The sequence below is a fragment of the Thermobia domestica genome, chromosome 9 (genome assembly GCF_964235325.1).
Source record: "Thermobia domestica chromosome 9, izTheDome1.hap1.1, whole genome shotgun sequence".
In the NCBI taxonomy this organism is placed as follows: domain Eukaryota; kingdom Metazoa; phylum Arthropoda; class Insecta; order Zygentoma; family Lepismatidae; genus Thermobia; species Thermobia domestica.
The window spans coordinates 35,149,022-35,168,175 of record NC_137462.1 but is presented as its reverse complement, the minus strand read 5'-3'; the positions used below and the strand labels follow the sequence as shown (position 1 = coordinate 35,168,175).

The window sequence follows — 19,154 nt, the reverse complement described above, 5'->3', positions numbered from 1 at the left end:
CTTTAGTGTATAAAGTTGAGCACGAGCCCCAGTCAGTTGCTGGTAAATCCGGAAAAGAAATTTAAGGGTTAAATTTCAATTTGCCAGAAAATATATACACTAATCTTGCTCTATAAATATGGTTCAGTAAGATCTCTAGATGTTGAAAGGATATCTTTTGGCTACAAATGTCACAAACTAACACCAGAAAATGAAGAGAAGTATTTTGTGATATACTGAAAGGCTAATTACAGGAAGGAGTAGATCCTTAAAAGCGATTTTTTTTTGGGGGGGGTACGGCGGAAATGTGTAGGAAAAGTGGGGCTCGTATTATTTTGTATTAAGCAACTCCACTCTAAAATACAAATTTGAAGAGAAATTAGAGATCGCGTTCTCATATCACTGTGTTTATTTCAATCTTCTAATTTATGTGAGTTTTTGTTCTCATATCACTGTGTTTATTTCAATCTCCTAATTTATGTGTGCTTTTTTTGTTCTCATATCACTGTGTTTATTTCAATCTCCTAACTTATGTGTGTTTTAAAAAGTTAGGAGTATATAAACTGTAAATGTCATAAAAAAAAATAAATTCTAAACAGAAATCCCTGAAAGGTAAAGTCTTCTTTTAATGTCATATTTAACTTATAGAACTTCGTCACATCTTTGCTGCATGTTTGAAAATGCTCTCTTTTATTGTATTGTGTTAGTGCATATTTAGCACATTTAACTGCACAGTTGCTTGCATATTTCATGAATTTTAAATGCATAAAATTTCGGTATCTAATAATAACACAAATTTACTGCTTTCAGTCTATATTTAATTCTGGGCCTGAGAGGTAAACTATGTCAAGTTGCTTTTTGGACGAAATTGAGTTATCATATTTTTATTTACTTACATTATGAGTGACACTACGAAAGTTATGAAATGTGGACAACTGGAACGCAGGAAGTGAACAAGTTTTTTGTCAATAAACAATCGACGCAATTCAACGAAATATTGTCTTGAAAACACTTTTTTGCTTCTCCTGTGAAATTAATATTTTATGACTTATGCTACTTTACTTCTCAGTCCGGGAATTTCTTCGTGAATATGGTTTTGTTCTGTTAATATTTGTTCTAAATATTTGAAAGTATCTACTTTGTCGAAAGTACTATTTGATAATTTGACGCATCCATAATTGGCAGTATTACGATACCGGCGAACTTCCATGTATTTAGTTTTCTGTGCATTTATTTTCAAACCCAAGTCTCTGTACTTAAATCTCTGCATTATTGTTTATTGTTCTCTTATCATCGCCCATTATATTTAAATCATCAGCATAACCCATAACCTGGTGAATACCATTTAGGCCTAGGCTCTGGTTGCTGTCTTTGATTTTCCTCATAGCGTACTCGAAAAGAAAGTTAAATAATAATTGGGACAGCGAATCTCGTTGTTTCAGGCCATTCTCGATGTGACAAAAGCTCGTAGACAAGAATTTTTCTACTCAAACTTTACTTTGGGATCAATTTAAAAACATCTTAACTAATCTCACTAGCTTTTGCGGAATTCCAAATTCTGTAAGAACGTTGTAAAATATTTTCCTCCTAACCAAGACGTAGGCCTTTCTAAAAATTAATGTACCAGGGTGTTGAATTTCTATTTCTTTTCGAGCATTTGTCGAATAGTAAATATCTGTCAGTAGTTGATAGATTTCACCTAAGTCTGCACGGATAATGTCTAAATTTAATCTGCGTATGGAGTCAATCTTGCTAATAGGATGTTAGAGAATTTTATAGGATACACTCGATTTTTTTTAACATTTCGACAAGAAAAATAAGACTGACAAATATTTTCAATATTTTTGATCAATAATAGCGTAAAATAAGTAAATTGGAAGCAACAAAATTAAATTTGGGATAACTTTCTTCCACTGTGAACACTGTTACAGCGAAATTGCGTAGAGAGAAAACGTACTGCTGAACACTGAACTTTGAAATTTCACCACTCTGAACAGCAAGACTGTCATGGATTCTTTTATAAGTACGAAATATTTTATCACTTCTTATGAGGTCTTTTTCTGTCATATTTTTTTTAAAGCAAATATTACCTGCAGTATCTTAATATCGGTGTCTGAACATTGATTTACATAGTTAACTTCTTTAACCATCTTCCGACATTAACATTCAAGTAAATCTCACCAGCACCAGGCAATATAGTCAAGCGAGACAAGTAGTTGGTCACAACTGTTACCATTATTTCAAGTGTATAGTACTGTTTTTCCGCTACTTTTATTGTGGAATAAAACACTTTAGTGCTCCAGGACTACGTAAAACATTTCATTTCGCATATACGTGAATTCTAACTAGTAAATTGCCATTTGAATTTATTCGACATTTAAAAGAATAACCCATGTTTTCACGACAATCATCTCAAGGCTCATCTTCTACTGACTCCCATCATATATATAACTCTACACTACATAGAGCTCCTCCGTGGCTAAGCGGTTAGCGTACTCGCCTTTGGCGCGGGAGACCCGGGTTCGATTCCCGGCGGGAGCTCATGTGGTTCGGATTCTACGTTAATCAGTAGGTCCACGTCTCATATAGCCTCGCTGCTGAACGGGACGATAAACTCAAAATCAACTCTACCATTACATAATAGTACAAAAGATCAATCTCGACATCTTTCAATCATAAGGGATGATGCGATGCACTACAAACGAAAGGTTTTTTTTCAACTCAACCCAACCACAAAACAAACTTTATTGGAGAAGGCCTTACTACATCTGACTCAATGGATCAGACAAATACATCAACAATTTTCTCTTTCTCATCGAAATCTTATATGGCTACCAATGAGCTTCATAATAATGTTCAATTAACTTCAATTAACAATGAATTAACACATTGGAGGAATCAACATCAATCACTTCCCGGAGCATTATACTGGAGTATTTTCGAAACTAAAAAGGACACACCTTGTCATATTCTTCAGAATTGGTCCCGGAGGGAGATCATCTTATATTACAGATTAATATTTAGCACGGCTTTAACGCCATATAAACTTTACCAAATTAAAAAAAAAAAAAAAAAAAAAAAAGAGAGAGAGAGAGAGAGAGAGAGAGACGTATCATTGTTGGTGCGATAAAGGTATCGGAACCATCAACCATTTCTTGTTTGAATGTGAATTATATCAACTCTCAAGAGATAACTTAATGAAGCAATTACATAAAATTCATGCTTCTTCGACTCTATCATACAAATATATACTGGCCACCTGTAAATGGACAACTATAGAACTAATACTTAAATTTTTGATACCAACTGGAATCAATATTTAAGTTATTGATACAACCTGGACTCAATTTAAAAAAAAGTTAATAAAAACTTGAAGAAAAATCAGCAATCACATAACTTCAAGATAAATGGTTATACCGATACTATTCTTAATATTCCTGAAGACCTTACTTCGACAATACAGCAGAAGAATTACCTAAACACGTATTAAACATTCCTGGATCACAGCTTCTGTTTAATAATAATAATAATAATAATAATAATAATAATAATAATAATAATAATAATAATAATAATAATAATAATAATAATAATAATAATAATAATAATAATAAAATCAATGAGATTCTTAGTCATGCTTGAGGTGGTCTCAACTCACAAATTCAGAAGAAGATTCTATCTACACATCAATACGACATCTTTTTTATATATATACTACTAACTGATCCTAATATTTGGCAAAATTCAAAAAGTAATATATGAAAAAGGAAGTATTTTCAAATCTCATGATAGTTCTACAAAAACACCCAAACGCAATATGGACGAGGAAAGTAAATTACAATCTCCGCTCAAGTAATTCTCATTAATTTCGCCCAATTTCAACATAAGTTTATATTACTTTCATTGTCTGTGACTTTTCAAATGCTTGAATTTTGCTAGAATATACTCATATTATTTCAATTTCAGCACTCACAGCACATTGGGATAGTAAGTCCGGTGCACCAGACGAGCACTAATAATAGTGAAGAAGACAAGAAGACATGTTTGTACATCATCCATTGGTTCATGGAATAGTGTCTTCGCTACTAAGTATAGAAACAGCTCTTAGAGGGAGCTATAGTGTATGTTTCTTAAATGAATACGACGTTGTTAACAAAAATGAAAAGCAAAGATGCAACAGAGCCTAAGATTTCTGTAAAACGTAATGTATTGGTGTATTTGTTTATTAATTATTACCAATTCTATCGTGAATGTCTAAGAACAAGGACATAATGTTAGCTGATATTCCAAAATTATACAAACCAACGACCGAACTTATATCCAGTAATGAAGTCAATACTTTGAATTTACTGTACCAGTTACCGTATATATGTACTGTAATTACTGTTACTTTCCTTAGCAGTACACCATAATCTTTGCCTATGAAATACCTACTCATCTAAATATTGAAGCTCTTTTTAAAATCCGTAATACATGCTATACGATTAAACCCACGAGAACAGTTGCTATAATCATTTTATATAGTATCTTTAAGTATATGTGTATTTATTCTACTCTGGGTAAATGCACCAATTAACGCCGTCGTGCTCGGGTCACCAACCAATCTTATGAAGAAAATCCTATTCATACTTTAGAAAAAATCCCCGATATAAAAGTACGGAGATTTGGATTTAATGGTAGAGTCCTAATTTCTGGTGTGCAAGATCGTCATAGATTCGATAGATATGCATTCAGAAAATATCACGATGAACTTTATTCAAGAGGAACTATTTCCTCAAGTGAAAATAATTAAATTTCTCACTGGATTTGATACTAGAACGCACAAACTTAAGGTGACAATCTTGTCCATGTAATTTTTGGAATTTTTCCAGTGCTATATCGAACTACTCTTACACCTTTGCAATAATTATAACTAGGGATGCTCTCGAGTCGAGACATGTCTCGAATCTCGACTCGACTCGACTCGAATTCGAGTCGAGATTCGAGTCGAGACACACTTTGTAAAATTCGAGACGAGTCGAGACAAACGTATTTCTCGACTCGAATTTTCGAGTCGAGACACGAGTCGAGTCGAGACGGCTCTTAAAAATCTCGACTCGACTCGAATGTCTCGAAAATCTTTCTATAATTTTTAATATTATTTTGAAAAAAGTATTCACTCTGAAACAGACTTGAAACCAATTCCAGCTTTTATTCCTTCAGAAAGGTACAGAACGCATAAAATTAATAGTTAATCTTTAAAGATCAAGATTTAATTTTCAGGTCAATTCAGTTAATTAGAACTAATAGCTAATGTCGTTGTATTTGGTTGTACTGCAAAGATAATGATAATAATAATAATAATTGATTATCCAGTTTGTATAAAACTATTATCCGTAGTCTAAATCTTGTTTGTATAAAACTATTGCGATAAAGTGAACTTGATAAATTCTCTGAATGAGCACTTGGTAGTCTATAGTAATTTAGCATAGTTATAATTATTGTGTTTTCGTTCCCATGAACGCAATAGGGTTACGTAACTTCTGGATTATTCGCTTTCCCAACTATTCTGAGGCTTTAATATGTTGCAGCATATCACGAGCTACGGATAATATATAATGTAACATTTGTTGAACATCACATATTATGATACGAGACTATTTTACATAGTATATCTTATCTAATATAAATAAAATAAAGAGTTTGTTTGTGTGTTTGTCTGTCTGTCTGTGTGCGACCTGGGGACCAGACGAGTGGACCGCGAGTTCCCAAAATTTGGTCACGGGTACCTTAGTCCAGGCCCCAGATCAAGACGAAGCGTTTTTTTTTTAATTTCGAACCAGGGGGGTCTCGGGGGGGGACGTTTACTGGGACCGACCTGGGGACCAGACAAGTTGACCGAGAGTTACCAAATTTTGGTCATGGATACCTTGGTCCAGGTCCCAGTCTAAGGCGAAGCGTTTTTGTCAAAATTGGAACCAGGGGGTCTCAGGGGGGCGTTTAGCGAGACATGTAGTAAAAGTAATCCAAATTGATCGACATTAGTGTCAAATCCATAGTTTTCACGGTCGCTGAGATCAATGGTGACACTTCCATCAGCGATGACTTGCAAATTCAGCTACTACTGTATGCGGGCCGGGTGTCAGCGGGTGAGGAATACCGAGACATGTATAAATAGTCCATATTGATTGATACTAGTGTCAAATCCATAGTTTTCGCGGTCACTGAAATGAATGGTGATACTTCCACAGATGTTGACTTCCAAATACAGCCCCCATGCGAAGAATGGGTATATTAAGCTAGTATTACAATAAATGAACTGCTTGGATGCCAAGAACTAGTACAGATAAGTACCATTCACTTCTATGAATAGGTATTTTTTAAAGGGATTTTTGTAAACACTACGTTATAAAACAATGAACTACATACAGTAGTTATGGTTTTGGTTCCCAACATAAAAGAAATATGGATTGTTCATGAGATATTGAACTTCAACTTTCACTCCTGGAAAATTTCAATTTTGGAGTTAGGCCACTTGGCATCAAAGCAGTTCACTGTAAGATAAATACATTCCGCACATTAGTAACATAGTTGTTCAGGGGCCTTCGATTTCCATCCTCTCAAATGAAAGCTGAACGATTGCTTGATACATGCTGACTATATAGGAGAAATAGTGTATTAAGTTTTCGAGCTTTGGTGCGTATCCGTATTTACACTCTGATATAACTTTAAGTTCACACCCAAATCGAGCTAATTGTTTAATGCATTTCAAAAGCTTTTGTTTTTATGCAGCTCATTAATGAAAATCTATTTCATAATCATAACATTTATGTACTAAGAAACTATGAACGTAAAGTGGACTCGACCTAGCCCCGTGGCCTCTGTGACTCAGTGGCACAGCTCTAACCCTTGGTGTGTGAGGACTCTGATTCTGTGTGTGTGTGTGAACTCCGCGGCTAGTGTACGCGTCTTTGCCGCGGAAGACTCGGGTTCAATTCCCGGCGCGAGCTCATGTAGTTCGGATTCCACGTTGATCAGTAGGTCTACATTTCATATATCCTCGCTGCTGAAAGAGACGGTAAAGTCAAAATCAACTCAACAATATATATGTGTGTGTGATTATGTGAATTTCCTCGTGGCTGTATGGTTAACACATACGCCTTGATCGCGCGAGACTCTGGTTCGATTTACGGTGGAAGCTCATGAAGTTGTTACCGGTATCCCACTTTAAACTGTAGATCCATGCCTCATATAACCATAGATATAATATATATGCCTTTGATACACTTATTTTCCGACTTGGAAGCCATCGAAAATTTCCTGACACAGAGTCCCGTAAACCGAAAATGAGAAACATGGGTACAGAGTAAAACAGCCATAGAAATTTAAGCTTTTTAGGCTAACTTAATCCTTACATATAATGCAATAGCTTGGCCAAGTTATAATGGAGGAAATGCTATCATTGCAACACTCTGAGAATAGAAAATGTTCGTCAGGTATTACTATCCCCCCCTCTCCTGCAGAATGAAAACCCTGACTAAAACTCAATATATATGTATATATAAAACTATTTTGTGTAATGTAACAAACAGTGGCGGATAGTATTCATGTTTCCTTGCAGAGGTCCTTACGAATGTTCGCTTCCATCTTCCTCTCCCCAAGAACTAAGATAAATTAAAAAGTTGCTCTTACTTGTTAATCTTGTACAAAGGACGCAATTAAAGTCCCAGTGTAACACCCCTTCACATTTAAATTTTTCCCCTGGAAGAAAACCAGTTATTATTGTTTCTCGATTTCTCAGTCTCACCTACATAAACATACGAATAGAATTACAGGATAGGGCATGTTTAGAGTGCTTGCACGTGACATCTAAATATATTTCTCATCAAATGTGTCACAGATGAAAATTTCCGTTTGTACTGCCTCTATTTTCTGGTACATATGTTTCATTTATGTTATGTTGCTAAAATTCGTTAGGAAACAAGTACAGACTGCGCCTGTGTGCCTGACAAAACGTAAATGTACTGGATAATTATTTCTTCACTTTCTTCAAAAAAAAAAAAAAAAAAAAAGTAACCCATCTCATGTCGGCTAACCAAAGGAGGTAGCGGACCAAAGATAGCCGTTGTTTACCTAAGGTCGTTACACAGCAGGGGTTTCATTCAGTCAGAGGGAAAAGAAAAAATAATTTAAGGTTTCTACATTTGTTTTGAACTGCAATATACTTCTTCCTTTTATTTTAAGAACCATTTTCTTCTCATTTGTCTGCATCAGAAAAAAAAATGCAAAAAAAATCTTTAGAATGTGCCTATTTACCCAAGTACGTACTAGATCACTAGTTCAATAGTAAAATCACTAAATCTAGTACGAAATCATAAATGTGGCATCCCTGGGTTGGAGCGAAAGTAATGGTTGGAGTAAAAACTTGTCCGTATTTCTACTGCGTTCTGTTGTTGAATTCACAGAAATTTTCAAAAATAAATTCAAGAAGTAAAACACGATCCTACAAAAGACTGTTTACTTGCTCACTCGTTTTCGTATTGTGAACTGAAACTCAAATGCGCAGTCATGTTGAATACTTCTGTCCCTTTCTACTTTACAACTTGAGGTGGGATGAGTCGGAGTCGGAAGTGGTATGTATTGTTTATACTACTTACAACGTTACCCCCCACATAAAATATAAATTCACCCTTTCTCCCTTCCCTTTTTCGAATACAATGAACCGACTCTTTTGCTGAAGAAAGATGCTAAAAGAAAATTGAAACATCTGTGTCTAAACTTTCTGTTTTGCGAGTGTTTTCGAGATAGCCAAATCTTTCACCATGGACTCCTGCTGCGAACTGACCGTGAGTAAACACCCGATCTCGCTGTGCTCAATTTCTCTCGCACACGTGAAATGGGTTTGTTGTTTTCAAAACAAATAGGAAGTTACCTTGTGCTTTTGCATTTCTGCACGCACACAGGTACCATTGTTGTTTTAATGATCAGAAGAAATATCAAAACCATTCGATATATATGATACGAAACAGCTAACAGAGGGAGGTAAAGATAAAAGTAGGCCTATACCAAGTTTTCCGCGTGGTACCATTATGGAGAATAAATATTTGATAAAGTCACGTAGATGCGCTTAAACCTATTCCGTCTGTCCTTATAATTTTTCTGGTCTCATCAATTTCTCAGGAGAATACGTACAACATATGTCCAAATTCCATATATACTCTTTCTAAACTAATGAGTAAACTCATTAAGAACACCAACTGATATCAATAAACAGGAAAGAAAACAATACTTTATACTTCTATCATTTGGTACACATCTCTATGAAGCACAGCTTGTTTCTTTTCGAAATAGCTCCTTCGTGTCACAGCTTTGGCTAGTTTTGTTTTGTGTTAGGATGAAAGAGAGAAATGCAACATTTGCTTCGCGGTGAAGTTATATATATTATTAAGATGAGCGGTGATAAGCGAGGTTTAACAAAGAGTGCCTTTCGGATGCACAATTTAACGGGTAGTTGCAGTCAATGTTGAGAATCGAACCAAAGCTATGTAAGACATGTTAATATTGAGCTCTTTTGTGGTAAAAGTGAACTTCAGAAACACACAAAAGACTTGAAACATCAAGCTAATGTAAAGCAATTGAAAAATAGCCTACCTATCGCTGCATCTTTTCTGTGGCTAGGAACATGCAGTGTGTAGCAACAAGAATCGTGTTAAGGACTTTTTTTTTTTTTCGAACGTAACATTCCCTTCCACACCATAAAAGACAATTTAATGTTTGTTAAAAGAAAGTGCACATAATATTTTTAAATTTTGTTTGTGATCCTATCATGCATAATTATAAATAATGCCTTTCATGCTACGAGAATGAGTTTAACTATACGTCATGGCCCCTCTAAAGCGGGGCCGCGGGGGCTCAGTGGTAGATCGTTCACCTCTGGTGCTTGGGGACCGTGGTTCGATCCCAGCTCGCACCAAGTGAACTTTGTGGTGGACAAACACCGTGTGCGTGGGTTTCCTCGGGGTTCTTCCGTTCCTCCCACTTTCTTCATTCCACGATTTCACTAATTTCTCATCATCACCCCTCTCCTTTAGCCTAACCGGCATAACCGTGGGACGTAAAACTCAAAGATTTCACTTCATTTTTTCCCTCGAAAGCGATATCTTTCAAAATTATTTATTGTTAGATATTGTAAATTTACGGTATCTATTTTAGTGGACGGGAAATTTTGCATCTAATCGGATAATTTCATGGCTTCTAACAGGAATTCGCAGTTACGAAATTTGCATCACTGTCTTTTGAAAGGATCCCTAGAAAAAATACTACTAGAAAATAACTGAAAACAAAAAATGGATTTGATAGCCAAATTCACGCCATCTTGGTGCGTCATCATTTTTCTTTAAATATTTGTATTTAGTGTTAGATTAGAGTTTAGTGTCCCTTTCAGCATCAAGGCTATATGAGACGTGAACTTACAAATTAACGTGGGTTCAGAACCACAGGAGTTCCCATCGGAAATCGAACCTAGGTCTCCCGCACCAAAGACGCGTACGCTAATCATATGGACAAGGGTGTTCGATATTTAGTAATGTGTACATAAAGTTGTGAAATTGCGCTTGTCCACAATTCTTCCATCATCCATACGCACCTTACTCACCTTTTATAATTGCTATGCTTACGTTCTCCATAAAAACAGAAATTCTCTTTTAGTGATACTTTACACAAGATCATGAAGTGGGTTCAAATTTAATTAAAGGCAAAATACAATACAATAATCCACAAATATTGCCTCAAGTGAGTTTAAAGATTTCTAAACACTAGTGCGAAACCGGGCTCTGCCGTTGCGATCGATTTATAGGTCTTGAGACGAAAGTAAGAAGGGACTTACGCACACAGTAAGTAAAAACAATTACTATGCCTGTAACTTTCCCCCAAATGGGTGTATCTTAAAACTAACCTCACCATTATTTTTCTAATTAAATTCTAGCCCGAAATTATGTATCATATTACTCTATTCCCATTTTGAAAACTTTACCTTAATTCAAAATGGAGAATTTCAAGATGGCTTCCATCAAGGTCATATCTACCATACGACTTCCCCCCAGGACTTATATGTATCCACATGGTTTTTCTCCACTTTTCTTCATTAACGCTCCGTTTACAAAGGGTAGTAAGGGACTTCTGTAGTAATCTCTAATAACCACATCACAACTCTTAAAAGTTAATTTTAAAAAATAGAAAACATGCACCATGGCAAAAAATTGTCATCACAAGTAATGATGCATACATGCCTTCTATCAGCAAAAAAAAAAAACAAATTTCATTGAAATTGGAGCCGGACATTTGAGTGATGTCCCTTGTGGGATGTGATTGAACGTGACGTCAGAACACATCGCCCCCCTTCCCGGAATTTACGGGAATTAGGTGACCTGAGTGAGCACATGTGGTGCCAGCTCTCTCCAGCGACCTATCAAGGATCATTGCGTGTATGCCAAGACGTGTCGCCGTTTTTATCCATGCCAAAAGTCGACATACTGACAATTAGGTAGGTAGTCATGATGGTCTGGCTGATGTGTGCGTATATTTTAACTCGTATATTTTGTCTCGACTCGAATTTCGAGACGTCTCGACTCGAATTCGAGTCGAGTCGAGACAGAGACTGTCGAGTCGAGACACGAGTCGAGACAGAAACATATTTTCGAGTCGAGACACGAGTCGAGACAACATTTTCTCGAGACGAGTCGAGACAGACTTAAATCTCGACTCGACTCGACTCGAATGCATCCCTAATTATAACAACATAATTTTTTTTCACACTTACCTTCATCTTCTTTAGTCAATAGAATATACTCGTAAATTGCTCATAGTAGTACATGAAATGTATATAACTGATATCATTGGCAGACTTTGATAAGTAATGATCCATGTGAAAATTTATTGATTGACTGAAGCTTTTTGAACACATGAGCTATCTGAATACTCAACGCAATGAAATGGTCCAGGTCGAACTCAATTACGCGCCCTAGACTTTTCGACTAGTTCAGTTGAAGCTATTTAAATGCGCACCAATAACCAACCACCTTCAAAATAAAATAAAATATGATAATGCATAAAATTGCATGATAGATGGTTACAGGTCATTTATAGGCTGTATAACTGACGAGCACACAGGGCGAATAGACTGATCGAAAGGCTCTCTCTTTACAGGAAAATGGACTACAAAATCGAGAATGTTTGCCTGTGTGTACAATTTTTTCCTAAGCCCAATTTTGGCCTATTTTGGATACGTTGTAAAAACGCTCACCTAAATTCATATACCAAGATTCAGCTTTATACTATTATTTTTCGGGTTGAGCCTATATTTTAATCGCCACGACTTCATTTAGGCTAAAGAAAACGAATGGGTAATTAAAAAAATAATTATGAAAGAATTGGTGGAATGCGAATCTGGGAGTAAACAGGAAAATCCCAGAAAACTCATAGACATAATGTTAATCCACCACAAATTCTCATGGCCTGAGATCAAATCAGAAGTAAGAGCCTGGTGAATTATGTTTTATCACATTTGGAATACTTTTCCAGCGTTTATTGTAAGTACCTACGTACACTGTAATATTTAAATAAGTTAAATATTTATAACTAACGAAGACACGAGACGGAACCAATATTGCGAATTGCTTTTCTATGGATTTCATTCACTTTCAAAGCTTATTTGTTAATATTGCAAAGAGTGAGGTTAGAAACACACAACATTTTTTGTTTCATAATGTTTATTATTATCGTCATTATTTACACTATTAAGATTTTAAGTATTTAATAAAAATAAGCCATATGATAAGAATTGTAAGAATGTTTTACAATTGAGGGAGTGAGCGCAACAGTGGTCTAACCCACATTTTTAAAAATGAAGAAAAATCAAGTTAAAATTAAACACATGTGGTTTTTTGTACAATGTATGACACATTCAACCACTTGTGCTTGCTTTTGATATATTGTACAGAAAACCACATGTGTTTAAGTTTAACTTGATTTTTCTCCATTTTTAAAAATGTGGGTTAGATCACTGTTGCGCTCACCCCCTCAATTTAAGTCCAACTAATCTGAAATTTCATTTTACCTAACATTCTTAAAAAGAAAAAATACTATTTTTATGGTGAGGAAATAAGAATAAAGTAGGGATGGCCAAGATTTTTCGGAATCGGAAATTTCATTTTCCGGATTTCGGAAAAAATCCGGATTTTTTTCGAAATCGGAATTTTTGAATTCCGAATTTTTTACGAATTCCGGAAGTTTCCCGACATGAGAATTTTTCCGAAATGCGAATTTTTTCTATATTACATTCCGGATTCTGGAAAGCAAAAGTTCTGAAATTGGCAATCTCTAGAATAAAGACATTCGAAATTATGCATTTTAATTAAATACAAGTTGTTTATAATTAACTCATGTGACATATCTAACATTTTTTAAAAATATTTATCACGAATTCGATTTTTAAGAAAATAATAAACGTTGTCATTCATTTTTCTATTCACACCAATTAAAGCAACATGCCTATACGGACATAAACTAAAAAACAAACAAAAAAAACAGTATTTGTATTTCTTCTTTTAATTAATCTGAATATACTTTCAAACTTATATAATAATACCAAAGCAGTGGCGGCTCTTGTGGAAAGTTGCAATCGGTAATATTAAAATTTTATATCTACAAATTAAGAACTAAGCTTACGTAATGTGCTTATTTTTAGACACAACAGATAGACATTATATAAGTTTTCTTTTTTTCTCTCTTTTTTCACCAGTGACAAGACTGGAAAAAACTGTATACAAAATCATTTTTATTCATAGTATTTTATGGTATTAACACAGTTATATGAACATTATTCCATAACATATGGCTGAACTAAGCATTTGGCCAAGGTATGAAGATGGCTAATTCAACAGATTTAACTGTAATATAATAGAATGAAATCGAATTGTACTTCAGTAATAAAAGATACCATACAACACGAATTTTCATTTTGTGTTTAAGTTAGTTTTTTTTCAACGTACTTCTGCCTTTGTCAGTCATACACAAACGATATTTACAATAATTTTCCATTTTGCGAAATATAATAGAATAATCTTCATCGAAGAAAAAATAAATTAAAACAATTTAATGGAATATTAATCTCTTTATGTACATGAATCTCAAAACATGTTCATACACAGTAACATAGACCACTATTATTTTCGACACACTACACACATACACACAAAAGCACTGGAGTCTTCTCTAATATAAGTACAACAAATACATTATAGCATCCATTACACTTACAGCTGATGCTTTTACTATTTAAAAAATTAACATATTTTTGCTTTTTGCAACATACGAGAAATAAATTTTAATTCAATTGTCTGTTTGGTGCAGGCACGTAGCCAGGATTTCATGAAGGAAGAGGGAGTCCGTGACATGAAATACTGTGGTCACCACACGAGGAGCTTGACCTTCTAAACTATTTTTCTGGAACATATATTGGTTCTTTTAGCCAGGATTTTGTAACGGGGGGAGGGGGAGGCGTGACATGAAACTCTTAAGGCGTAGGAGCTCGATCAATCTAAACTACTTTACTATCAACATATATTGGTTCGTTTGGACAATAAAATGAGGATATGTTGGTAAGTATTTTAATAACAAACTAGGAAGAAATCTCGAGTGAAAGAATAAAAAACGTATTTGAAAAAGATTTTACAATATTTACGTTGTTCCTCTGTTCATTCAAATATAACAATTTTACTTTCATTAGGACGTCAACTATTATGAAAAGTACATACTCAATAATGCCTTGTAAAATATTTTACAATATCTGCGTTCCTTTCTGTGTTGAATCAAATGTTAACAGAACTTTCTTTCCACATATTTTATTATTATTATTATTATTATTATTATTATTATTATTATTATTATTATTATTATTATTATTATTATTATTATTATTATTATTATTCCGTCAACTACTGTCTGTTCCAAATGACAGGTTAAAGGAGCAGTACAAAATTGTTTTTGAAATAATATGTTTAATACTGCAAGGACGCGATGACAAAAAATTATGATAAAAATGTCCACGCTGTTACACAACAGCACTATGCTTTCGGACGCTTGAAATCTCATTGACTAGTAGCAGAAATTCTGAGAATTCCGTAACTTTTCAAGAAATTTCAAATTCCTTGACGCTTCCAGGATATCTTGCTCACCTCGCCACCATGTATTTCAAATAATACAAATCTCCTCATAGGAAAGAGTAACCAAACTCTTCCTGTATTTTTTAATTTTTAACGCTGATCTTCCTTTTTCTTATTTCATTTTGTTTAATCCTTCCTTAATTTTTTTTCATTTCTGGTCTCGAAGGGGGTGTCCGGACCCCCCCCCTTGGCTACGTGCCTAGTTTGGTTTTAATGTTTCTTCCTACCAGTAATGATATTTGAGATTTGGAGCTACAATTGAACGTGTAATCATGACCACATATATATTTCCAGGATGATCTAAGTGAATCTGCCGTAGAGATTTCCTATGGAAGTGCTTGTCAAAAAATGGTGCTATCCATATAGGAAAAGTAGCGAAAAGTATGAAAGTATGGTTATACTCTTTTAATCTATTGTTGAACAGACTGAAACATTATCGCCATACATTTTATATATTTCCTGTTACTAATACAATGTTACCTTTAAAGGTTATTGTGTTAAATAATTCTCAAGGCATCTGTTTTAAAAATAGACATCAAAATGAAATATATATACCAAAAAAAATTGTTTAGTTCAATAATTCTTATCGGTGACATTCTATTAGTAACGGAAAAGATAACAGAATTTGCAGCAAATTTAAATGACAAAGTTCAGAGAACATACGTATAACAAAAACAAAATGGAGAAAACAAAAGTCATCAAGAATTAGAAGAAACAGTAGTAAGGATTTTTCTTGACAATAAGAAAATTAAACAGGTGATAACATATTTAATATTTAACAACTTCCTTAGATAGAAGAAATCAAAAGATTGAATTAAGATATCATAGTCAAAAAACATTTCAATACTATCTAGTAAGGAAGAGATTTGCTAAGAGCTCTGTGTGGATTAAAAATAGAAACTCCAAGAAAATATGAAAAAGGAAAATTTAGATGCGTTAGAAACCCTGTTCAGGAAAAGAATGTTAAATATGTCACGGAGGAAAAGAAAATGAAAGAACAACATATTATATTAGACGAACAAAAACAACCGAAGTTTTGCCATAATGGTGAAAAGTGGGAACTGCTCATTTTACACTGCTTCATCCATTAGATAGGAGGAAAAGAAAAGGAAGAATATGCATACAATAGAAGAACCAAGGACAGAGTATCTTGGTGATAACAAGAAAGTGCATAAACAGAAAAGTTGATCTTCGTAGGTTTCCAACTATCCTGACTCGGGGAGGGAATCAAGTGATTGCATTCTAAACTGCACATGCTGGTACCAATACTGGGGTTTAAATGATGTAGTCTTTCTTATCTTGGAATGGTCCAGATTCGTGTTATGGGTCAAATATTCTAATACGTCATAGACTACATATCTAACACACACACACACACACACAATCCACAAAGTAAAGTCATACGAACACATACCTTTACGAATTACACTTCATACAACACACGATCACATGTTTTCATTTTTAATAAATTGTCTTTCGGTATATTTCTGACCTAAACAATACTATAAATTTTTACATTCTCCGACAATACTTTCACTGTGTTATTCTTTTGTGAACGACAACTTTCGTCTACTTTTTTTTTTTTTAATAGTCCCTAAAACAGTAGACAGGGAGATCGATGAAGCAGTGCCGATGTCAGTGAAACCTTATGGGCGAAGGTATGTTCAGCTATATGTGTTTTATTGCCACATATCGTACAATAATACAGCAATTGCAATTTAATTACAAATAAGAGAGTTCAACCAAGCTTCGGGAGTGTGGAGGTACCCTCAGCCCCTCCAGGATCGGCGTCTGCGAATCGATGAATCGATGAATCGATTGTGTTAAAAATTACAAACTGAGAGCGCCATATCTTGATATCAGTTTCTTCTGTAAAAGTATTTGATTTTACATTCTAAATTGTGAATAAAAATATATTCTATGTTTTGGATTTAGGATGCCACATATCCTTATTTCAAAGTTACGTGCATTTTACATGTAAAATATCACATATATTGACTATATAGAACAGTATTTTATCTTTATACACTATACACTGATGTGATATCATTAAAATAAAATATTATGAAAATGTCCGTGAAGAATTGTTTGGTAATTTGGAATCATTTTTAGATACTGTTTGGTGATGACTAGAAACTGAATTTGTCACTGAACCGTCGTCGATAGTAGTAAATGCATTAGGGTGTGATTTCGGTTCAGGTTCGGGCTTTGATTCTGACACTGGAGCAGCTTTTGAACCAGATGAAGAGGATCCGGAGCCGGTTGGTCGCAGGCTGAAGTAGAGGATGAGAGTAAGAACGAGTAACAGAACGATCACCACTATGATGAGTATTATTTTCTTCTGTAAGAGAAAGAAGAAAACAAACATTTAATTTTACGTACGCAATACAGAAATTACAATATAAATATGAAATTAAAATAACACAGGTAATAATGAGTTTCCCATGAACAATGAGCTTTAACCATTTGTGATCTCTTTTTATACAGAATGATCACAAAGCCCCGTTACTCCTAATGTATTACATAGAATTGTTGTTTCTTACTCTTGTAGGTGCTGATATACATCTAAACTATAGCTGATGAATCCACTTACACCATGGAGGAACGGATCGTAAAGAGCACGTGGGCTAACGAACGACCCCATACAAGAAAAGCAATGAGAAATATTCAGCAAAATTTCACTGTTAGGTTACAGAAACCTTCCCCTCCAAAACCAACAATTTTACTGTGGGAGAAAAAGCTCTTTGCAGCTGGTTGCATAAAATATAAGCCCCGCTCAAAACGACCACCAACACGACTGGAAATGTGTGTGGAGATTGCAGTGTCTGTCAAACACTCGCCAGAAAAGTCCATTTGTAAGCGGTCACGGGAATTGGGTGTTTCATACTAGACATTACAAAAACATATGACGAAGGATTTGCACTCAAAGGCATTTAAATCGGGGACCGCTCGATCTTGTATGGTTTCAGCAGGATGGAGCACCAGCCCATTATTCTATTGCTGTTAGAGAATATCTCAATGAGATATTTCTTGATAAATGGTTTGGACGTGGTTCTGTCCATTTACCTGCACCTTTGGAGTGGCCATCCCGATGTCCTGATCTGTCACCTTGCGACAATGCATTATGGGGGTTCATTAAGCAAAAGCTTGTTGTCACAAGTTAAGAGACAGTTAAGGATGATGTTGTTCGACGTGCATTTACTGCCATCACGCTAGCAATGTTGAGGAAAATTTCGGATCGTACATAGAGGATAATTATACTCTGTGATGAAAACGATGCTGTACACACAGACATTCTGGAATAAAGAGTAAAAATAGTCATACTATCTCAAAGTTGCTCTTTGCCACGATCCCATTTTAATACAATGCGACCATCTATGAATATGTAGAGTGTAATTTCTCTTTTAAATGATTTTGCCTTTAGGTCTGAGATAACAACCAACCGTGATGGAGCAGCAAATAATGCCAATCTGTAGCCAAAAAACAGAACTAGGATGTACCGTGCCAATTAAAATCATCCGCCGCTTAGTATGGTCTAAGAAAACAAAGAAAGTTGAGTGGTTCTAATTGGAATTAACCGACCGGAAAGAGTTAATGACAAAGAGATTTTAAAGTTAATTATCTATGTTTGCTTAACCTTTTACTGATTAAATTTACTGAAGTCAAAACACAACGAATTTTCTAAACCAGTAAACAACTTATAATTAAAACATGTCAATTTTCCACCTAATTAGCAATATTATTTTATTTTCATTACAATCTTCACGATATATACTGTATAGTGAAAAAGGAGAATAGTAATTGAATTACAGAAGTATTATGTTCAATTGTTATTTAAAGTTTACATATATTTCTGAGTTGGCAGTTATGATATTCATAATTATTCCAATATAAACACTCCTCTATACTTCCATTGTAAGTAAAAGCTTTAGTACATAATAATAAACCTTTATTACACAAATAACTTTTGTTTGA

General features: G+C 34.6%; 2 protein-coding genes across 3 annotated transcripts in view; both read right to left on the bottom strand.

The window, feature by feature from the left end:
• Positions 1 to 19,154, bottom strand: part of LOC145694555 (phosphoenolpyruvate phosphomutase-like) — a 300,696-nt gene that overhangs the window by 119,914 nt on the left and 161,628 nt on the right. The window lies entirely within an intron of this gene.
• LOC145694552 (syntaxin-1A-like) overlaps positions 12,749 to 19,154 on the bottom strand; it is a 97,867-nt gene continuing 91,461 nt past the window's right edge. For both annotated transcript variants that reach the window (XM_081770874.1, XM_081770873.1), the window contains exon 9: positions 12,749 to 17,520. In XM_081770874.1, coding sequence (XP_081627000.1) covers positions 17,242 to 17,520 — 279 coding nt within the window. In that variant the 3' untranslated portion in view covers positions 12,749 to 17,241. The remainder of the gene's footprint in view (positions 17,521 to 19,154) is intronic.